At 45.6% G+C, this 24,148-nt stretch overlaps 1 protein-coding gene across 1 annotated transcript; it reads right to left on the reverse strand.

The window, feature by feature from the left end:
* Positions 1-1,130: 1,130 nt before the first annotated feature.
* On the reverse strand, positions 1,131-23,360 carry LOC120839939. The gene is made up of 6 exons (XM_040210340.2): positions 23,329-23,360; positions 8,370-8,405; positions 5,352-5,468; positions 3,653-3,924; positions 3,229-3,394; positions 1,131-1,282 (listed from the first exon to the last, which is right to left on the reverse strand). The coding sequence occupies exons 3-6, from the start codon at positions 5,371-5,373 to the stop codon at positions 1,131-1,133; spliced, it is 612 nt and encodes a 203-aa protein (XP_040066274.1). The 5' UTR covers positions 5,374-5,468; positions 8,370-8,405; positions 23,329-23,360.
* Positions 23,361-24,148: the final 788 nt, after the last annotated feature.

Below are 24,148 nucleotides of genomic sequence, written 5' to 3' on the forward strand. Positions count from 1 at the left end.
TGATAAAGATGAAACTTTTTCAAGATTCATGGTGATCCACTCCGAGGTTCCTGACAAACCTCTCTCTAAGATGTCACCGTTTCTTGTAGCAAAGGTTCTCGACAGTCAGATTGGTGCTGATTACAAGGCAAAGAAACTGCATTCTGGTGATCTGCTTGTAGAAGTTGCCAAAAAGTCTCAAAGCATTACGCTTCTAAAATTGACATCCCTAGGTGACATACAGGTAACAGTGAGCACACATCCCAAGTAGCACCCCAATATTGGTCCAATGACGGTCCTATATCGGCTCACGCTGGTACCAATATTGGTCAATATTGGCAAACGCTACCAGGCGCTATATTGGGCCAGCTAGCCTGCCAATATTGGGCCACTCTGTTTGCCAATTTCCAGCCAATATAGGACCATTCTGTATGCCAATTTTCAGCCAATATTGGACCACTCTATTTCCCCATTTTCAGCCAATATTGGACCATTCTGCCCGTTTTCAGCCAATATTGGACCACTCTGTTTGCCTATTTCCAGCCAATATTGGACCATTCTGTTTGCCCATTTTCAGCCAATATTGGACCACTCTGTTTGCCCGTTTTTAGCCAATATTGGACCACTCTATTTGCCCATTTTCAGCCAATATTGGACCATTCTGTTTGCCCATTTTCAGCCAATATTGGACCACTCCGCTTGCCCATTTTCAGCCAATATTGGGCATAACGGCACTGCCCTTTTAGCCTAGATAGGTTTTGCCAACCACATTAAAATTGGCTGCCAATCTCTGTCGGAACGGCAGCCAAATGTCCGAAGGCCTTTTTCGCCAAGCTACTACAAATATTGGGCGTGCCTTTCTCCTGGCACCATGGTTGAGCAGTTTACCACACTTGCACTGGTAACCCTTTGCCGCCAGGCTCTTCCCGATATTTGGCAATATAATGTACAACTGCAACAACAGATAATAGTTTTATCTCTCTTGTATTGATAACACTGAAGATTTTCTTTGCAACATGCAGGCTAAAAATATATAATTTTACCATCAGAAAATATTGCGTGCATTTTAGTTTGCCATGCAAATGAACAAAATAATTTCTTTGCTAATAATTTATTTTGAAAACAACTTTCTGTGCTATTTTTTTTGCACTTCACAGATCGCCAGTTGGCAGTTGAATGGCCTCTGTTTGGCGGCAAAACCTCTGGCGCCTGCCCCCCTCCCGGTCCACAGCACCGGCCAGGTACCTGCCAATGGCCTTTTCAACATCTGGCACATTGGCAGCCTTCGCACTCTTGATGGTCTCTGAAAGTGGAAATTTTAAACGTTCTGCATTAAACATCAAGGCATAACGGTTGCCGCTAATACTTAGAATAGTCTTAGGATCAGGAAATTGGATCCAACCAGGGTTAAATCTCTATCCAGAGCAGTAGTAATTAAAATACAGATGTCAGGTCAAGAGCTAGGTACAGAGAAGCAACATGCTCCTCTCTTTTACTGATTACTATACTAATGACCACACTTCCATTCTAAGAAGAGGTTCCCATCAGCACTGCACAGCCATACTCTGTCTCAGTAGTTGTGTGCAGTGTGGAGCTGCAAGGTGCGACGAGGTGGAGGAGTACCCAATGCGGTTACAAGTTCCGGTACGGCTCAGATTGCACAGAGTCAAATGTCGATGATACAATAACGATTGACCGGAATTTCAGGGTCACGTGAATTTAAAGATGGTCCGGGCAATATTGAATATATTGCCATTCAGGATGATACAAACAGTACTCAAGTCGTCCCGGGTGATATGAGCACGTGAACCATCGGTGCATGCGAAACGAGTGGGTGGGCGCAGCTGGTCTTAGAGGGGAAGAGAGTACGCACAGTTGCCGCTGGCCCCCTCTCCACCTCCAGTCTATGCTGGCCAAGCGGCAGCATGCCTGGCTCACAGCCCAACGAGCCAAGGTTAACTCACATACCCAACAAAGCTGTGTCGTCGATGGTAGAAACACTTAACGCTCTTGATGTTCCATGCTGCACCATAAGTGCAAGCAATATGAGCCGAGAAAGCGCTGCGCGCAGCTTTATGCATTTCGGATGGGGCTTATGAGCAAATACAAGGGCAGAAGAGTGCAAACAAACATCACAGACAAAGTATACACACAAGTTAGCTTGTCTTGGATTAAACAAATTCAGGATTATATGAATATTTTTTCGTGTTCTCAGGTAATCCCTATCATCGAGATTATGCTGTATTTATAGAGTATGAACTATTCAGGCATATGGAATGACTCGGCAGACTGTAAGGAATAACTTAATTGCCTGTAATGGCTTCTACAGAGACCAGACAATGCAGGCGAAGACTGATACGCTGTGCAAGAACACATGTACACTGGTGCATTTATGTTCTTGATTGGCTGACAAGGGCTACAGTTGCAGTACACTGCATGCAACTTGTGAGATAGAGTATATGCTGCATTCAGGCATAGCTAGAATTTTCAGGCACTATAATAGGCCTTTTGAACTAAATATGTTACGCTATAACAGATTAGAAGCATTGTTGAAAACGAACTTACTTTAGAAAAAGGCTGTGTGTATTATTGTAAATGTAAAATATAACACTCAAGACTAAAAATCTTTTTCATACAATGAACCTTCCAAATACTAGCCAATGTGAATATTCTCTAGCACCATATGGTACATAATTAAAGTATAATAAATTTAACACTGAGATTACCCTCCATACCTCACCTGACTGAGATCACTACTGCCTGTAACCTACGTGATGGTAGCCTATTGACTGTTCCTCATAATTTAACTAACCACTGCACACAAATGTTAAAGCATCATCTCCCATCATCACCAAACCAATTATTATGACAAAATGTACAAATAGAACCTGTGACCACCCTTCGATGAGACAAATCATGTTTCAAGCTCTGTAAACTAACCCCCAAATAGTTTATAGTGTTTACTAACATTTATTGGTGCAATTCTTTTTCTCTTATATTTTTCTTTGTATCACATTTGTCACCTTGCTGCTTGCTGAGTGAACAAGTGTGCAAACCTTGTCAAGCCAACAACTGCTGGGTTTTTGTGTGCCTCCCAGTGCCTGTACTATATGCTACATCACAGGCACAAATAAAGGATTTGATTTGAAAGTGACATGCTATAAGAGTCAAGCAGTTGCATGCACTTCAGCAAACTCGAATAACAAGGATCTATCAATGTGTTGATCAATTAAGCAAATATAATCATACCTGTCACAATGCGGCAGAGGAGGGTCCCCCGGAAAGGTAGCTTGCCTTTCCGGCCCAGGAGGCTAAATTTTATTTGGACCTCCTTCTTGAGGGCCCTTTCCAGAAGGCTTCGGCAGGCCTCGGCAACCGTGTCAGTTGCCCTGACCCACGTAGCCACCTCCAGCTGCTGTGAAAAACAAGGGACAACGGAAATATAGAAGCATGACCAAATACCAAATCAAACACAGAAACACGGCTATGACGACACAACCAGTTTTCATTTTTCTTCATACTGAAAAGCTATCATTTATTAACATTGAGTAAAGCAAATGCAGTGTCCACCCGTTTAGTGGCCGAGTATGATAGTTGACATTATGAGCCAGCGACAAGCACTGCAGTGCATGTTGGAAAAATCATCATATGAAAGGAGGAAAGTGCAACATACCAGGGCTGTGGCTCTAGCTTTATCCTTCAGGGCATTTTCCAATTCCCTGAATTCTTCCATAGTCGCCGCGGGCAGCTTTGGAAGGGGCGCCCGCGACGGCTCTGGAGCCATTTCCGGCGAAGGCGGTGCAGCAGACATTGAGGCCTTCATTTGCGATAAATTAAAACTTAAGTTTCTAATGTCCTGCTGCATCGCCCCCAACTGCCGCAAAATCTCCCCATTCTGTAGCCGAAGCTCAAGCACCAGCTTAACTATTGGAGACTGCTCTGGACCTGAAATGGAAGATTAATTAGGGTGATTAATGTATTATCAAGCTCTGGCCCTGGGTCCTATGGAGAAGTAAGCTGTGCAGCACTAGCGGACACCAGTCGTTCCCTTCTTTAAAAGCAAAAGATTAAAATGGCTTGACTGATAAAAGAAATCATCAGGAGCCGTGAACCTAAAAAGATATATGTTTATGACTGCACTCGCTAAGAGACAAGCACTGTTATGTGTGTGCTAAATTTGAGGCTGCCAGCAGATGGAAGTTTTGGAGTACACAACTCACACACCGTGGTTGCACACACTTTGCCCATTGTATAAATGGTGTGAAAAAATTCATAAATAAAATATATATTTTGCAGTGTGCATAGCAGCAGCCTGCAAATACAAAAAAAAAACAATTATATTTAACCTTGATCTTTATTATCTCATATTTGAACCATAAAAGAAAGCACATGGCTGTATGAAAAAGGGCTGCATTAAGCCCTGTCATAAACCAGCCAGGTTGTATCAGCTGTGCATCAATCATGTCAATGCAACAAATGGTAGACAAAAAATTACATCAGTTTTCCACCAATGCAAGGAATATGTTGAGAAATCCCCAGAGTGAAGGAGATAGCATTGGGTAGAGCTGGTCTCATAAGCTGATCAGCAACCTTGTTGCACCATAACTAACATAGGAGGTGCAATCATAGTCAGCAAAGTTATTTCAGCTATTTTGACAGTACAACTCAACGGCTGCTATACTAGGAAATACTATACAAATTAGCTGTAAAAGAAAAGGTAGCTGTGTCGCTGCCAGAGGGAAACACATTACAGCAATTACCTCTTATTCATGCACTATTCAGCTGAAGCATTAAAAAAAGATAAATGATGGTTACGCTATAAGGTCCAAAGCTGACAAGCTAATTACTAGCTAGTAATTCCCACATTTGGCTCCTAGTAGAATCATGCTGAATAAAAGATATGAATGTTCCAACATTCTTAAACTCCTAAGCTTAATTTGGAAACCATATCCCAGCACTGCAGCCGACAGGTTCAAAATGCCAGCCCGGCACACTTAAACTAGGACAGCCAGTGCAAACAAGTCTACTATAACAGTGGTTAAACAGGCCGGCAGGCCCTTGCTTTCGCAAGTTAGATTACAGGTTTCTGAGTATAAAATACCCGGAGAAAAGCTGGAGTGCCCACCACCTTGTGGCCAGTTACTCACCAAATATTCAGACCTTGAGCATAAATACTTCACACTTTCATTTTGCCACTATCAAGATGGCTGACGTCAAAGGATATATATATATATATAAAAAAGACAAAAAACCACATGTCAAAGCTCCTTCGGTTAGGTCGGTGTTAGCAAATAAAACATTAAAAAGGCTAACACAAGGACCACTGACTGGTGTTGTGCTTGGTTGCATTCAGTAAAAATTGGAGGACTTACAATTTGAGGCCCCCAACGTCATCCCAGCTCCTGCCGGGAGTTCCTCAATGGAACCTGAAGGCGCCTCCAGGGCACCGTCCAGTCTGGTCAGGCTTTGCCCAGATGATGTCGATGAGGCTGAACCACAATGTAATGACAAAAATTATTTCGGCCCAGAACAGTTGGCTAACATAGTAGACACATGGTGCAAATTTTGTTAGCCTCTCTCTGACAATTAAAATTAGAAGCAAAGGGAGCATGTTGGTGAAAGGCGCTGCGGTTCGTAGAAAGAATAACACACAGAAGGACAAGACACAAACACTCACATACACAGGGACAGGACACAAACACAGACACACAAACAGACACAGATAAAATCAGAAAGATTGTATGCGTGCCTGTGTTCGTGTCCTGTCCCTGTGTATGTGAGTGTTTGTGTTTGTGTCTCGTCCTTCTGTGTGTTATTCTTTCTACGAACTGGAGTGCAATTAAAATTAGTTTTGAAGTCTCTCTCCCGTCCTGTGTGACCTAACAATCTGATAACTTGCAGTCATGAGCAAAGCAGTTCCACACTTTGAAGTAATATCAGGAAAAAAGGAATTTGCCAACCAAATGTGCAAAAGATCTGGAAAAAGATTGTCCCAACATTTCGAAATTTGTTTCTTCTTCAGGGGATGAATAAAGGATGTCAGTCTCTTCATCTTTTAGGTGTTACATCACTTTGTCTTTGTCGGTGTTGTTGGGTGAGCTTCGTCGTGCCCTATCCGTTATCCCATTGTGGAGGCCGTTCACATATAACGTAAGAAGTGTCCCTAGTGACCTATTGATGATGTTTGAAGTGTGTTGAAAATGCCATGATTCAATGAGCCGCCTCCTACGTAGATTTGGTGCCGTGTCCAGGATGCTTGCGTTCTCAAATGCAATACGGTGGTCGAGGTTATCAGTGTTCAGCGAAAGCACTGCACTCTTTGTCAAAGTTTCTCACATCGTTCTTATGTTGGCGAAGCTGGTCGTGAAAGTTCTTTGTTTCGCCGATGTAAGAGGCAGGGCACTGGGAGCATGGGATCTTATAAATGACACCTTAATTGGGCCTTCGCCTTCGGTGGTCTGTTCTTAGGGCGAGGTAGAAAGCATCCGACAGCCGACACTGGTTTGTGAGCAACCAGGACGTGTTCTTTTGCAAACAGTTGGGATAGCATCTCGCTTATCCCTTTCATGTAAGGGATGCTAATCCGTGCTATCGGTTTGGAAACTGTCGAAGGTTGTTTCATCCAATTACGGTTCTGACGACGGATGACGTGGTGAATGAAGTTACCGGGGGAGCCATTCTTTCTTAGGTCGTCCATGATAATCCGTTCCTCCTTTCTTTTGTGGTCCTCAGATGAGCACAAGGTGTTGGTTCTGTTAAAAAGAGTAGAAATGACAGATACCTTATGGCCGACAGGGTGGTTCGAGTCCTCCAACCATTACCTCCAGTTCGACTCCAACCACCGTCGGCCATAAGGTATCTGTCGTTTCTACTCTTTTTAACAGAACCAACACCTTGTGCTCATCTGAGGACGACAAAAGAAAGGAGGAACGGATTATCATGGACGACCTAAGGAAGAACGGCTCCCCCGGTAACTTCATTCACCACGTCATCCGTCGTCAGAACCGTAATCGGATGAAACAACCTTCGACAGTTTCCAAACCGATAACACGAATTAGCATCCCTTACAAGAAAGGGATAAGCGAAATGCTATCCCGACTGTTTGCAAAAGAACACGTCCTGGTTGCTCACAAACCAGTGTCGGCTGTCGGATGCTTTCTACCTCGCCCTAAGAACAGACCACCGAAGGCGAAGGCCCCATTAAGGTGTCATTTATAAGATCCCATGCTCCCAGTGCCCTGCCTCTTACATCGGCGAAACAAAGGACTTTCACGACCAGCTTCGCGTAGATAAGAACGATGTGAGAAACTTTGACAAAGAGCGCAGTGCTTTCGCTGAACACTGTGATAACCTCGACCACCGTATTGCATTTGAGAACGCAAGCATCCTGGACACGGCACCAAATCTACGTAGGAGGCGGCTCATTGAATCATGGCATATTCAACACACTTCAAACATCATCAATAGGTCACTAGGGACACTTCCTACGTTATATGTGAACGGCCTCCACAATGGGATAACGGATAGGGCACGACAAAGCTAACCCAACAACACCGACAAAGACAAAGTGATGTAACACCTAAAAGATGAAGAGACTGACATCCTTTATTCATCCCCTGAAGAAGAAACAAATAGTTTCGAAATGTTGGGACTATCTTTTTCCAGATCTTTTCCACATTTGGTTGGCAAATTCCTTTTTTCCTGATTTTCTACCCAACCAGACAGAATTCTGTCAAATATGTTCACCTTTGGAGTAATATGCTTACTGTTTTCTTCATTCTACCACTGCAACAGACTTCTTCCAGGCTGACTTTTCAGCTCTTCTACTCCAAGTACAATGCAAGCTGGCAACAATTTTACCTAAAGTTGTTGCCACTTAAAGATCGGGGAAAAGAGGAGGGGGATATTTTGGCAAGTTGCTAGTAACCCCCAGACCAGAGGCTCTCACAATTTGTCATCTCACAAGCCCTAGCAACCAGCAACAAAGTTTGTTGCTAGGGTTTGCGAACTCCCCTGTCTCCGTGAACCATAATGCTGACCACCAGGCATTATACCTGTAAGAATAGAAGAGTTTAAAAACCAACCTGCGTGAGCTCTATTGCAATGATAGCAGAACTGAAAAAGTACAGATATTTGAATGAGCTGCGAAATTGGTCTTTCTCAATCTTAAAACGTTAGGGTGAGAGGGTGATCGATGTGGGTGCTGATGGAACCAAAGAATGATCTGCTCGACCAAGGAGTTTCGAAGTAATCACTTTGAGAGCTGCTGCCCAGCCCGAAGACCTCTCAACTGAAACATTGCGACTTTTATCATTTGCTGATTTGGACTTCAATGCAACCAAGCAATAAGCAAAGTATGACTTCTACAAGAATACGAAAATGTGGCTTACCTTGCTCCGAGGAGCTGGTCCCAGTGAGATCACTCGCTAAAAAGGAAAAGTTTACAATTGGTCACCCCCCTCCAGTTTTGATTAGATCATTCTAGTAAATATTTATTTACTGGAGTAAGACTAAAAGCAGTCGGTGTACATTCTAAATTGGAACAAACTGCTTAGAAGAGAAGAAAGCACATGTGAAGGCAACTACAGTGGAACACTCTGGACACATTGAAGAGGAAAACGTGAAATAAAACGGTACTGTCAAGGAAGACATGTAACCTGACTTAAAACGCAAAGGCATTAAAGAAGACAAACCCCATGGTCACGAGCATATGAGCTCGTCCACCATTTACGTGGTAGAGCCATATCATATCGATATGGCTCTACCACAAATGCTCCCTGATTTCCACTCACAGCTGCCCAAAGCACGCTGCTGGTTTTAAAACATGTGGCGCCGCGATGGAACCACCAACAGCGAGCACATTTGTATTACCGGGATAAACAGAAACGCAAACAACAGAATATGACCTCTTGCACTTGGGAGTTCATGCTGCTTATGTCAGGTGACACAACTTGTAATAAAAACTACCAGTTCCACTGGTCACATCGCAATTCATCCAGGTACTAGTCTGCTGTCGTGTAGGTTCAAGGGTGAACCAAACAGTCATTGTTTTCTGATTGCGTAATACCACAGTACACAAATATAGAAGGATCAAAAGGGGATAAATGCCACGCAAATAATGAGGAGTAGAGTACTCTGTTGGCCTAGTTGGTTATACATGTTTAACCCTTTCAGTACGGAAGACGAGCTGAGCTCGTCCACCATTTACGCACAAATAATCCTGAAGACGAGTACAGCTCGTCCAGAGTCCGCATTATCAATACAACGATCCTGAGGACGAATTCAGCTTGTCTGTATCACGGAGCTTCTTAGAACGACCGACAGATGGCAGGAGAAGTCAAAACCGGTGAAATTAGCTGAATTTAGACGTTTTTTCATGAGGCTGCTGGCTACACTGAACTTTAAAAATGGCGTCGTCCGGGCGGCCGCACGATGTGTGTCCACGCGTTGCGAAACAAGGAAAAAAAAGGAAACAGCGCGCAGTTTCTGAAACTTCTTCGAGTGAAAGCGACTACGAATTGGAAAGTGATTCTGGTGAGTCGTTGATTGATTATTTGACTTCAGATGAGAGCCACACAGAGATTGATGATGATTTCGACACCGCACGTGTGTGGACGAAGATCGACGTGGGCGATATTCCTCGTGCGCCACCTCGTTTCCCTTTTGTGGGATCACCGGGATTCAAGGGCCACCTGGAAGAAGGTGACGGCGTTGTCGAATATTTTGAACAGTTCTTCGATGAAGAGCTGGTCGACCTGATTGTCGCAGAGACCAACCGCTACGCAACCCAGTTTCTTCGGTCGCACCACGCTTCCCACCTCAAAACATGGAGACAGATCGACAAAAAAGAACTGATGACCTTCTTCGCGCTCATCATTCTGCAAGGGGTCATTGAGAAACCAAACGTGAAATCTTACTGGTCAACAAGAGAGGTTCTCCGCACGCCTGCATTGGGAGACGTAATGAGCCGCGACCGCTTCATGCTGATAATGAAATTTCTACACTTCACTGACAACGAGGCGCCAGTCGACGGGCACCCGAACCCGAAGCTTAGAAAACTGTGGCCCGTGCTCACCAGAATGACCGAGATGTTTCAAACTCTCTACACACCAGAGCGAGATGTGTCAGTTGATGAGAGCCTTTTTCGTTTCAAAGGCAGGCTGTCTTGGAAACAGTACATGCCACTGAAACGTGCCCGTTTTGGCGTCAAGTTTTTCGTACTGTGCGAGTCCTCCAGTGGTTACATCTGGAACATGCTTATGTACATGGGAAAGGTGCTGTTGTTGGTGACGCAGATGTGGCCATGGGTACACGTGTGGTATTGTCCCTGATGAGTCCCCTTCTCGATAAGGGCTACTGTGTAACCGTGGATAACTATTACAACTCACCCGAACTAGTTGAAGCACTTCTGGAGCGCAAGACAGATGTCTACGGAACAGCACGATTTGGACGCAAGGGAATGCCGAGCTTCGATACAAGACAACTTGAGAAAGGTCAAACTGAAGCTTACCAAAAAGGCAAGTGCCTCTCACTTCAGTGGAAGGACAAGAAGGTGGTAACCTTCCTCAGCACGGTGCACTCTGTGGCAATGGTGGATGTAACAAACCAGAGAGGTGAAGTTGCGTCCAAGCCACTGATAGTGATGAATTAAAACAACACCATGGGTGGTGTTGACAAGAGTGACCAAAATCTTTCATATTACCCCTGTGCAAGAAATGGACAGAAAATATACTACAAAAAGGTGTTCCGTCATCTGCTAGACATGGCCATCTACAATGCGTTCATTATCTACCAGAAGAGTGGCAACACCACCACACATCTTGAGTTCAGGCTCAAGTTAGTGGAGGGACTCATTCAACTGAACTGTGACCCTCAGAGTCGACCCAAGAAAGGGAGGCTCTCTGACAACACTTTCTCGCGACTGACTGAGCGACACTTCCCAGACTACCTACCTCCAACTGAGAAGAAAGAGAGCCCAACAAGAAGATGCGTTGTCTGCACAAGACAAAAAAAGCTTGCAAGGAAACAAGGACGTGGTGCCCAGACTGTGGTGTCGCCCTGTGTGCGATACAGTGTTTTCGCACATATCACACAAAGGCAAACTTTTGAACGGGATGTCCTGGGACTGACTAAGCCCGTAGTCTCGTGAACAGAGACACTAGGTGCTGATGTTGACAGAATTGCTTTGTAAATTCATGAATAAAATAAAGTGAGTATGTGCAGTGAAGCCCACTTTTTCCACATTACGTGCAGTAAAGCCCCCTTTTTAACATTTATAAAAATATTGTTTGTCCATTTATGCTCTGCTTTTGATAAAATTTTTTATATGATTGTGCTCTACGGACTAGGCTGAACAGGTTGCATGAATAAAATAATTCAGAATTTTGAGGATGTTACATGAAAAATTATTACGGTACTGAAAGGGTTAAGATGGAAAACCGCAAAAAAGACGGGACACAATTGAAAGGAGCGAGCAACACAACACAGGCGCAGACTTACAACTGAATTTTTAATCTTTCACTTCCTTTAACGAAGGAATGCAATGTACATGTGGGCCGCTGAGATGCACTATCACTGGCTCGAATGGGCACGCTGAGGGCAGAAAACCTAAGGACGGTGGTGAACGCGAGCGGGATAGCGAGGAAACTGAGGACGATGGTGAGCGCGAGCGAGAGAAGAGCGATGGAACTGGGAAGTAAACAAAAAACCTAATTCTCTGTCTAATAATGAAATAGATGGTGCGCTAACACACTTGTCACTTCCACTGTAGGAAATCTGGGCCGCCTCAGAAATTTCCCTAGTGAGTTTGTCTTTGTTGCAACCTTTTATCTCAGTGGCACCAAAATTTGGTTTACACCCACAGTCTTTACAGTGTAGGGCAAGGTGCGCTGCGCTTGCTGAATTCAAAAAGGCTCCGTGTTCCCTCAGTCTATCATTTAGACATCTACCCGTCTGTCCGATATATACTTTCCCGCAAGATAACGGGATGTGGTAAACCACTCCCGTTGAGCAAGGTACGAACTGGTTGTAATGCTTGGTGTTGCGACCATCCTTGTGAGCGATCCGCTCTGAGGTTAAGGCGCATACCCGGGAGAGCTTACACGGGGCTGAAAAAACCACATCTACTTGGAACTTAGTAGTGACTCTTTTTAAATTGTGAGAAACCCCGTGTATATATGGGATGACCTCAAATTTTTTTGGTCCCTCCAAGTGACCCATTGTTTCCTTAGCCCGCATACGCAAGGCCTTCAACATAGACTCTGCTACCGCCCTTATGATGGAAGGTGGAAATCCTGCTCTCAACAAACGTTGGGCCTGTGAATCAAAGCTACTCTGAACTGTGTGAGCACAAGATTTCTCAAGTGATGATCTCAGGCATGTCCTCACTATGCCTCTCTTAAGGCGAGACGCGGGTCTTAAAGTGGTAAAAAATCGCGAAATTTGGGGTTTTTCAAAAATCACATGTTTGGATAGAATATAGTCTGAAGTACCTGCCTGCGAAGTTTCAATGTCCTATTCGACGTCTAAGTATAAAAAAAACGATAAATACGATGCCTCCGCGACGCTCAAATCGCGAATCAAACGCAAAAAATAGTCAAACTGCGCGCCCGCGTCGCTTCACGACCGATCGTCGGATCGCGGCCATCTTGGTCTTGTTGGAGAGCTGGTTCTCTTCCCTACGTCCTCATCCCACTCACTATCGCGACAACTTTGGAGAGCGTCCGCATTCCACGTGTTTTCACGACCGGAATAACGATTGCTCATTGGCCCGCGCGCGTACGTCACGGGTACGTCGTGCCGCGCGCGCCTGTCATAGGCTAAGACGCGCCCCTTTCCACTTTTGCTCCTTTCCTCCTCTTGGCGCGCGCGCCTCCAGCAGCGCAAGGGGATCGTGGAGAAGCGTCGTCTGCTTCGTTTTGGCCCGTCGCTTTGTTCGTTCCGCGGCTGAGTGCACGTTGTTTCGAAATCGTTTACTTTCGCGCGTTCGCGTCGGACATCGTTGGTTTCTCGCTACGAAGTTGCGGGAGTTTTATTTCGAGCGATCGAGATGCCGGGGGACTCTCGATTGAAAGAGAGTACGCGGCGGACGTTCGGGAGGAAGACGCGACGTGCGTGGAACAAGCGGAAGACAACACCTGCAAGTGCGCCGCTACGATCTGCGCCACTGCCGAACGCATTGGATCTGCCGGGACCATCGGCTAGCCTTCCCGTTGACGATGCTGCGGCCTCAAGCTCTGGTCCGGATGGCTCAAGTTTTGCCGGCACCACTCGCGTCGACTCTACCTACTACTCCACGGCCGAGCAAGCGCAGCGCGCCGAGCGATCGGAGCAAAGCAAGCGCAGTTTATCGGAGAAGTCGGCGACCCAGCGGAAGTTCGATCTGCTTGAAGTCAACGGATCATGCCAAACAAGCGATGCCGGGACCCAGTTTGTCATCGTCGACATGAAAGTCCTCAACGACCTCTTCGCGCACGCGAGGTGTGGAAGCTGCGGTGTGGGATCTCTCACGCTCAGCAAGGCCGCGGACAAGGAGTACGGCTTGGCCGTCAAGCTTGTGCTCGTCTGCAGCACTTGCGACTTCCAGAAGAAGCAGTTCTCCTCTCCCAGGGTTGCTGGAACAGCGAAGATCACTCCCTTTGAAGTGAACATGAGGGCCATGAAGGGGATCCAATCCATTGGCAAAGGAGTGACAGCCTTGGCAGACTTCTGTGCCTCCATGAACATTTCTCATCGGGGCCTGCACCACAAGACGTACCAGGGACACCTGAAAACGCTTGTGCGGGCATGTGAGAATGCAGCAACCGACAGTGAAGCTGCCAGTGTTGCTGTCGTCAAGGGGCTCTACACAGGCTTTATGAACCCCATTGGCAACATCAATGTCATCTTCGACGGATCATGGATGACCCGAGGACGCAGCTCCCACATTGGTGTAGGCTGCATTGTGGAGTTGTACTCTGGCCTCGTCATCGACCATGTTGTGTACTCCAACTTCTGCCTTGGATGTGCCTTGGGACCGGAGCCTGAGGACGATGGCTACAGCGACTGGTACGCAACCCACGACTACCAGAGGAACATTGACTGCAATGCTGGCCGTATGGAGGTGGAGGCTGCGCTCACAATGTTCCAGAGGTCTCTGACCAAGCATGGTCTCCGCTACACCACCGTCCTTTCGGATGGGGACAGCCGGACATTCCATGCCTTGTCTGAAGCGAAGGTTTACGGCTTCATCAAGATAGAGAAGAAGGATTGCATGAACCACGTCCACAAGCGGATAGGAGCTGCCTTGCGCAACGTTGTTGAGAAGAAGAAGGCACAAGGCGAGTCACTTGGTGGGAGAGGAAAGCTGACACAGGAAAAGATCAAGAAGATCACCAACTATTACGGCTATGCTCTCAGGAGCAACAGCCATGACGTTCCAGGGATGAAGAGGGCGGTGGAGGCCACACTCCTGCACATGACCTCAACAGACAGCGCCCCAGACCACAGCAAGTGCCCCGAGGGAGCGGAGTCCTGGTGCAAGTACAACAGGGCCTTGGCAAACAGTGAGCCTCCGCCGCCGCACAAAAATCCTCTTCCGGATTGCGTTCGGGCTGCACTTGAGCCAGTGTTTGAAAGGTTCAGCAATGAAGACCTGTTGGCACGGTGTAGTGAGGGAAAGACGCAGAATGCCAGTGAGAGCCTGCATTCAGTGATCTGGACGCAGACTTCAAAGAATGCGAATGCCTCCCTGGACAGCGTGAAGAGGGCTGCGGCTGAAGCTGTTGCTGTCTACAACCAGGGAAGGAGAGCGACCAACGAGTCCATTGCTGCAGGCCTGGGCTACGCCACCGGTGACTGCCTTGTCCGCCGAAGCATCGAAAAGGACAGTCTCCGTTTACGTAAAGCAAACGCGGTGCACCAGAGCAGCAGTAGCGTGAAGGAGAGGTTTTCCAAGCGACACCAGGCAGGAGCATCACGAGATTACAGCCCAGGACAGCTGTAATGGCTTTCTCCAGTGCCATGTGGAACAAAGGCCCTTTTCAGGGCCAAACAAAATTACGTTTGGAGCTTGAAACTCTTGCTCGCCTCTCCCGTTGTCCAAAGTTGTCGGCTCATCACTTTAGAAGCAATTTTTAGCCTATATCAGTAATTCTTCACCATTTTTGCAATCTTCTCAAAAACAAATTATTGCAATTTTTAAAATGATTTGTTCAGAATGCACTACACTACATCTTGATAACTATTATTGCATAAGGGTTTTCACATAATTTATTGTAGTCAGCGTCGAAACAGGAAAATGTGATTTTATCAACATTTCACTCGTTCCTTACTTCTTTCATATTTTTTTCCTAATGTTCCCATAAATGGATTACATCATCTTTTATGTCAAGTTGTTCATGAAGACTTACATACACCTTGGTGGCAATTATTATTTATCATTGTTCACACAATTTTCTATGTTCAATGTCAAAACTTTAACTTTGATTTTCTCATCTTCATGTTTTTTGTCAACGTGCTTAGCCTTACGGGGGTTTTCATTAGGTTTTTATCGTAGCATTTTGAAACTTTTTATACCGTTTTATTCAGAAAGGACTGGACTATGGAGTAAAGCTATTTTTTTGCAGTTTATAATGACGAAAATTTTATGATAAATAATGCGACCTCATTAGTGTCATAATTGGTATAATTAGTACATTTTTATATTATAATGTAATTTTGTGAAAATATAAATAGCTTTATAATGCATGGCAGACCTTTAGCTATGCATCTACATCAATAAAAAAATTATTTTGTGTTCGAAATGGCCTTAACGACCCGTAAGAAATTAACCAAATTAGGCAACACTATTTTTTATAACTTGAAAACTAATTGAGATATTTTGAAACTTGTTTCATATTTGAATTGAGGAAGAAGGAACACATATGCACAGTGATTTTCATTAGTATAGCTGCAAAAATAAAATAGTCCATTTTAGAACCAGTGTCTCGCCTTAACTATTTTGGAATGGCTTGAATCAAAAGGCAGGAGGGCTTTTTTTGAGCGGGGTGCGTACTCCCAGCAGAGGTGGTCTAGCTGGAATGACAATGTTATGTCAAGGAATTGCAAAGATTCCCGCAGTGGAAGCTCGGTTGTAAATGTTAAGGTTGTGGAGGTGGCACGAAGTTTCTAAAATCCCGTTGGTGGCATCTTCAAGAACGCCAGTAGTTAACTTTTAATTAAAAGGACTAAAAAGTCATCCACATATCTGAAAACTCGGACCCGTTTGTCGTCAGCGAGTGCTTGCACTAACAAACGGTCAAAAGCAGCCAAAAAGATTTCACATAACACTGGTGCCACATTCGAACCTATGCAGATGCCTTGCCTCTGAACTACAAACTTTACTTCGAAGCCCACAATGGTGGATGTTAGATAAATGGACAAAAGTTCTAAGAATCCATCTACTGACACACCACAGGCATTCTGGAACTGAACCGTTCCGGAGGTTTCGATGCAGTTCCTCACCGCGACAAAGAGTTCATCATGGGGTATCAAATAAAACAGCTCCTCAATATCTACGGCGAATCCACCATTCACACCACACAGGCCTTCTTGTAGGGCTTCGACGAGTCGCTCGCTCGCCATCGTCCTCAGTTTCCTCGCTATCCCTATCCCGCTTGCGCTTGCCACCGTCCTTAGGTTTTCTGCCCTCAGCGTGCCCATTCGAGCCAGTGATAGCGCATCTCAGCGGCCCACGTGCACATTGCATTCCTTCGTTAAAGGAAGTGAAAGATTAATAATTCAGTTGTAAGTCTGCACCTGTGTTGTGTTGCTCGTTCCTTTCTTGTGTCCCGTCTTTTTTGCGCAGTTTTCGATCTTAAACAAATAATGAGGACCGGCATAAGCACAGCAAATATGCAACAAGAAAAATACATACCTGTATGTTTGAGTGCCAACACTGTAAACAAAAGAATCAAAGAAGGCTACCTCATTTTGATACGAGACAATGGAATAGCCACTAGCACATGCAGTATCTTTACTTTTTATATAATGTGCTTCCAAAAGTTTGTGTCATGGTACCTTTGCTTGTGCCAAAGATTCTGAGCTTGTGTAGGAGCGGCTCACATGCACAAGTGAGAAAGTAAAAAGATATGTGCGTGCTTCCTTTATTTTTAATAGACAGCTTAGGTTTCCTCGCACATTGACACAATGGCATCTCTAAAAATTAAAAAAATCTAAGGGCACTTCAAGAGGTTGAATTAACACTGAACATAAGAGACAGATGCCCGAAGCTGTGCCGTGCTTTCACGAGGGTGTGCACAACGTTAAGAAGGTATCGGGTGCTCAAGGAGCTTTCTGTGCTACGAAAACTTGCGGGCATCTGTTCCTCTACACATCGTGCCTCTGACAGGAGCTCTGGCTGCCAGAAAAAATATGCCAGGCCCTCTTGGGGGGGAGGCCTGTAAGGGTCATAGAGGCCATCATGTCAATGAGCGTGGAGACCTAGCTAAGCCATCTATTACAAATAAAAGCATGCACCTGCCTTTTTACTGTCTCACTTGCACACATGAGCCACTCCAACAGAAGGTTAGGATCCTTGGAACAAGCAAAGGTTCCACGACACAAACTTTTGGAAGCAGTTTATATAAAAAGTAAATGTATGCCACATGGTGGAGCCTTTTTCATTGACTCATGTCAAATTGGGATGGCCTCCTTCTATTCTTTTGTCTATGTTGTTGGCACTCTGACGTATGATTCTGTATTTCTCTTGTTGCATGTTGCACTTACACTGCCTACACTGTTTGCCGAATTCTCATGGCAAATAAACCAGATGACTGTGTAGCACTCATCCTGTTGTGGTGTGTCTCTGTATCTGTCCTTTCTAGTGCTGTGATCTGTTCAGGTGACTCTAACCAGCTAGTCCAACAGCAGGTCTCGTTAGTCTTTGTTTCAGACTTGGCTGAAAGAAGTGGCTCGGGGTGAGGCCTGAAGGCAAAGTCACCAAACCGTTGCAACTAAACCCGGTGACTGCCTCATTTGTAACCGAAAGACGAGATCCACAGAGAAGCATGAGAATGTGGAGCAATAGATAAAAACATATGCACATGAAATGAAACTAATATTTCTATGGTGACATGTAATCTACCAAATATATCACACACCTGTGCATATGCCCACATTTCAAATGGTTTTAAATTTTACTATTTCCTGAAGCATATATACATATGCAGAAATTCACCCTAAGCAAGTTTTCAACTGCAAATTGCTTTCAGTTATATCATAGCGTTTAATAAGTAATTCCTCAGCACCTGCATGGCACATATAAGAATTATGTCTTGCACATAAGAGCCTTAGATGTTGGTGAGCCATGAAATTTGCTGCACTTTAACATTGGCTTGCAGTTTGCAACAAGTCACCCACGTCAACCACAGCTCAAGTGTTTAACTGCATCTGAAGTCAATGCGTTAAGACCCTCACTGGCTGGCTTGCTTTATTCCAGCAATTCCTAGCCATATGGCTGGCTGTCTACAAGGCTAGCTCAGAAATGCAATGATGTTTAGATAAGTTTAGATACCTTAAAGGAGACCGAAGTTGGTGTATGCCTACATTACCAATATTTATTGAACTTACGTGGAGAGGGCAAGGCCAGACGGTGCGATGGCGCATCGTCATAGGTTGTGAAGACATCCTCAGGAGTTTCGGCCTCCAGGGCTGGAATTTCAATAAGCAAAGATGCCCTTGCATTAAATATATGTTTCTCTGCTTCAAAACAATTTTCCAAGACATTTTCAAATTAATACACACCTGAAAACTCCGACGTTTCAAGTGTTGATGTTTCTTCGGCTAGCCGAGATTTCTTGAGGGCCTTCTTGTAGGTTTCTAGTAAATGAATTCAAAGAACCTCACCAGAAATACTTTTAGAACACAATAAAGGCATGCCCTACAGAAAAGGCCTGTATTGTTAGCGATTAAGCAAAATAGCACATGTTTTCCCCAAGCTCATTCATAGAAATATTTGATTGTGAGAACTCTTGTTCCGCAGAACTAAAATGAAGCTTTTACAAATTTTCAGCTTATTCACAACAATGCAATGGAAGCTCATGCACTCATTTTGTAAATTTATATCTAGCTTTCTTGTTATAGTTATTCCACAAAAATTTAAGGCAAAGAATTACATTTTTGGAGGGGAAGAAAAAACTATGTACTATCTTGATCCGAGTTAGCGGGAACACGGGAGCGCATGGCATCGTACCCTATCAGAGCGCTCTACCGGTCAAGCGCGCAACTGCTGGGCATGCGTGTTACGCGGGCGGTGAGGAGGAGGAGGAGGAGGAATAAACTTTATTATGCCTGTATATTGGTCTCTGGGTGGTTCCCTTAGTCCAGGGCCCCAACGCTGTCGGCTGTCAGCCTCGCCCGCTCGATCAACTTTAGTTGGTCAGCAGCAGACGAGCTGAGCAGTGCGGCTTCCCAGTTTTCAGGAGTGGGATCATGTCATCGCGGCGCATCATGTCATCGCGGCGCTCGTCTGTCGTCTGCTACGCGCGTAGTCTGCTATGTGTGTCGTCTGACACACGTGTCGCCCGCTACGCGCACGCTACTGGTGATAGCAAGAAATTCAGTCTATCCAACAGGTGGCGAACCCTACATTACAAGCTCCGCCAATGTGCTCATCTGTTCCTAAATATTTGTTAAAACAAATAAAAATTGTGGGTTTTTCTTATATCAATCACGCCAGACTTGCTGAACCCGCTTCCTGTGAAATCTCTGTGACGAGGGCCGGGATCGTAGACTAATTGTCGGCTAGTGTGTCTGCCTATTAATGTAACCCTGACTTTGGTAACAACGCTCATAGCTCCGCGTTGTTGTTTTCCTTACCGTTATTGCCTTTTTGGTCCATTATAGTTCGATCTGCGCCGCTGACTGTTGAGTTCAGACGCCTTAGTTATTTGCCCATAAGACGACAGAAGTGCTTGCTGCAGCCGATTGCAGTAAGGACGAGGTTCCGTCAGGAGTGTGCCTGTCAGAGGTCAGCAGCGGCAAGCTTTATTGCTCAATCAAAACTTAATCTTAACATTTATAAGCTGCTACCTGCCGTTGAAAAAGCTCACATCAATTGAAGCAGCCTCATGAACTGCTTCTATTTCCATTTGGTGGACAACAGCTGCCATCTTTGATGGCAGGCAGTCTTAGAGACTAGACCCAAAAACGCGTCTACTCTCAAGCGTTCCCATTCTGCTAGGAATGTGTTCCATAGCTAGTCTTCCGTGGCCGAATAAATAGAAACCCGTGGCCTAGGCCGCCCTCATTCGGCCCACATGTTCTCAATAATGTTGAGAAAACTAAAAAGGGTGTGACACTGTATTACGCATCAAAATATTTGCAAGCTTATCGCATGGTTATGGGCTGTACGCGTAGTTATGCGCGTATACCCACCTCGGTGAGGTGGGTATACGCGCAGCAGACTGAATGCTGCTGCAGTCAGTTCAGCCTATGCTGGCATCGGGGCCCCAAGCTTGACCTGCGATAGCGAGAGGGCGACCACTGTATGCCCATCACACTACCGCGGCATTCGGGGTTCAGCGCGATTACCTACTTGTCCGAGCCACCGCTTTTGTTTCACCGTAGGCAAGTTCTGAGCGTATAACCGTGCTGTAAGCAATTGCAGTGTTGACGGTCGGCGGGCAACTATGGACGCCGAATATTGCAATCCCACGGCAGTTCAGTTCCGAAAGCCTCGCCAGACGCCGTGGCGAACACTGCTGATTCAAATTCGAAACTATGCGGAAGACGGCGCGGCCATCGCGCCGGACGTATATAAGCACTTCCTGTACCAAATTTGTAAATGGAAGCTTGCAATCGGCTGTAGTCTTTCAATTAAGGGCTAGGCCAACGAGGTAGAGGGGCTTAGAGAGCTCAACAGGCATTGCATTGCGCACCCAGAAATGACCCCCCCTCGGGCGCTGCCATCTTGGCCATTTCCATCGTCAGTCAAGTGACTTTTTCTGCTAAAAAGACGAAGACGCACGAGACTGCTGCGCTTTGAACTATTCAAAGCGTCTTTTTTAGCAAGGAGAACTTCAGCTGAAAGAGATTGAGGCGAAAGTGCCCAAGTCGATTCGCCGAAAGTTAAATAACGATGTACTGCCTTCAAAGTAGAGGGTGCTATAGTCACTTTTGATTAAGTGATTTAGGCGTCTGTTCCTCAGTAGCCCCCTAGTAAACCTTTCTTTGCCTAAAACCGACGCTTTGGGTAACTCGGACAGCAGATATTCTTTCTGTATCGTCACTTTTGCTAAAAAGTCACGTGACTGGCGGCGGACATGGTCAAGATGGTAGCGCCTACGGGGGGGTCATTTTTGGACTTCCGGTTAAGCACTTTAAGCCCCTCACCTCGTTGGGCTAGGCAAGGAAGCGCTATTTATGAGTAAAAACCGATCAGTGGAACGAAACAACCTCCGGAGTTAACAACGATTTGTGCTCGCATGGACTACGCGAATAGTTCGCGTCAAAACGCCTCGTACCACACTTGGTATTCCTTCGTCGGGCGTACCGATATTCGCAGGGGGATGGCACCACGTGATTTTTTTGAAGCCTAGTCATAAAAAGGTCGGCCCGGAAGTGGCGCGGTTGGCGGTATACTATAAAATTATACCTCGTTCGGTAGAATTTACGAACTGATTGGCGGAATTTAGACGGCGAGTTAGGCTAGTTGGTTGTTCGTGCCAAAACAACAGGGGTACAAGGATAGATGCAGACAGGACGAGGCGCCTCGTCCCGTTTGCATCTATCCTCATGTCCCTGTTGTTTTGGCGTTTAACTTTAAGCTGCTTTAAGCATGACGGACGAAACCGACGGAGGAGACGCGCGGCGATGCCCGAGATCGTCGACATGCAGAGTCTGCGAACCAGCAAAGCGTGAAATCCGCGTGATAACGCAGAACACCGCTTGAGCAACAGTTTTGACGACGGAGAACGACATTAAAGGTGTAGTCTCTATCGAAGAATAACCTGGCAGAGTGTTCGCGATCGCGGCGGTCGCGCTTGATTTTGTGGACGCATTGTCTCTGGAATTTCCTAACCACGACCGGAGTGTGTAGTGTAGGAAATTGCAATAATCGGTCCCAGCAGACATTCGCCCACTGGTGTTTCGTTTCCTCGGTGAGTGCGTACACCCTTTGCTGATGAAACTTCAAAGTTGATATATGTCGCTTCCGAATATGCTCCCATTTCCCGATAGACGTCGTGTGTCGCAACCGATGGGTCGAGGCACTGTTGTGTTGCATATATTGTTTTATTTTTCGGAGCGTTTGTCATGTAAATAAAACACGTGAATTAAAGCACTTCGAGACAAGTGGAACTAGGCTTTACTCGTGGTGACAAAATGAAGCCGCCTCCGCAAGGTAAGTTGATTGATACCCCACGAGTGCGTTTTCATTCCTGTTGGATCTTCCGAATTTTCGGCCGGACGCCTCACATCGCTTAAGTCAGTTCTCGTTGTCGAAGGCATCATAATGACAATGTCTGCTGCTCCAGTGTGCTTTCGCAGAATAAAGGTCCTCCTTTGTTTTGGAAACAGCTCGATAGAGTAAACTAAAGCGCGCGGAAAGACCGCTGCCCAGGGCCGACTTGATCGAATACAGTCTCAGCTGAGACAGACTTTAAAAAAGCACTGTCAAGGTTGGAGCGCGTGATGCGCGATTTATTTTTTGAGCGCTACCTTTGACAGCGCTTTCTTAACAGTATTTGATGAGACGCTGCTTCGAGTGAGCCGGCCCGTGTTTTAGCTTAGCCTCCTGGAGATTTACCAACAATGTATGTGCACCGCAAAGAATTGCTTTAGTTCTGAAATTCCACATTTCAAGCTGTATCCGTAGCGGCTGAGGCAATACAAGGCAAAAGAATGATAAGCAGACGCTACAAATCCGACATCCACCGCCTCCGCGCTGGTTGCCAGGCCGCCCCGGAGATTACTGGAGATGCCGCGGGGCTAGGGGCTAGGGGGCGGGGGGGGGGGGGGGGTTTCTCCGATATGAACTAACCGGAGCCCGTCAAGGTTCCTAAAGGAAGCTCGTTTTGTACCTGCTAGAATTAGTTGAACCAAATCGAACAAAACCGGTCCTCTAACCCCGTCCATTGCTCGGACCGACGATTCGAGGTCAATACTACTTGTTCCTCGAAACATGTCTCGGCCGCAGTCCATCTCACCCGGGACAGCACTGATGAAAACAGAAGTGTGTTGTAATGCAAACGCGAAGATTAGAGATTGGTAATCGGTGATGATCCATTAAAAGCAAAAGTCCTATCGGACGAGCCCCGTCGTGTCCGGAACAGCATCTCCGATATCAACGTTGTACACCGCTATTAGGACATTAGAGGACATTATACTTACGCAAACAAGCCGTCTCTTCGCAACCAAATGTTCCAGAAGACTTCGACACAGGTCACAGGTCGAGAGGAAACGCACACCGATGATCGGCCGAGTAGCTTCCAGCACAACACGACACAATGAAACGAGCCACGAGGCCGAGACCGGATGCGCTGTGACCGGATATACTGGGAAGGTGGCTGGGAGAAGCAAAGAACAAGGCATGAATAGACGTAGTTCTATGAAGTCATCAAGCCTAACGTAATCTAAAAGTTTTAGCGCGCCCTCTATGAACTGTTTATACAGTATTTTGCACTCTTTAGTTAGTATTCTAAAACAACGAAGAAAGGGTTAACGCACAGGCGAGCTGGTGAAGTACTTCCATCTTAAACCGGAGACACGGCAAAATAAAAAAAAAAAAAACGGACAACACAACAACTGTTGTTGTGTTGTCCGTTTTTTTATTTTGCCGTGTCTCCGGTTTAAGATGGAAGTTCTAAAACAAGCAGTGCGCTAGTTGTTGTACGAGTAACCAAAATTTTTAACATGTATTTCTTGTGAAGCGAGACCGCTAAATCACGCAAAATTACGTGCTTCCAAATGTACTTTTTTTACATATTTATTTATTTATTTATTTATTTATTATACCCTCAGGGCCGAAGCATTACAGAGGGGGTGGGCAACGGAAGTACAAAAAACGCTGAAAATGGTTAGTCCGGCACAGATCATGAATAGTAACTTGTTAAAGCTTCTTTAAAGAGAACAAAATCGCCAATGGACGCAATGGGTGAGGGAAGGCCGTTCCAATCACGAGATGTTTTTGGGATGAAAGATTTGAAAAAAG

Source organism: Ixodes scapularis, unplaced genomic scaffold, assembly GCF_016920785.2.
Source record: "Ixodes scapularis isolate PalLabHiFi unplaced genomic scaffold, ASM1692078v2 ptg000712l_1__unscaffolded, whole genome shotgun sequence".
Lineage (NCBI taxonomy): Eukaryota > Metazoa > Arthropoda > Arachnida > Ixodida > Ixodidae > Ixodes > Ixodes scapularis.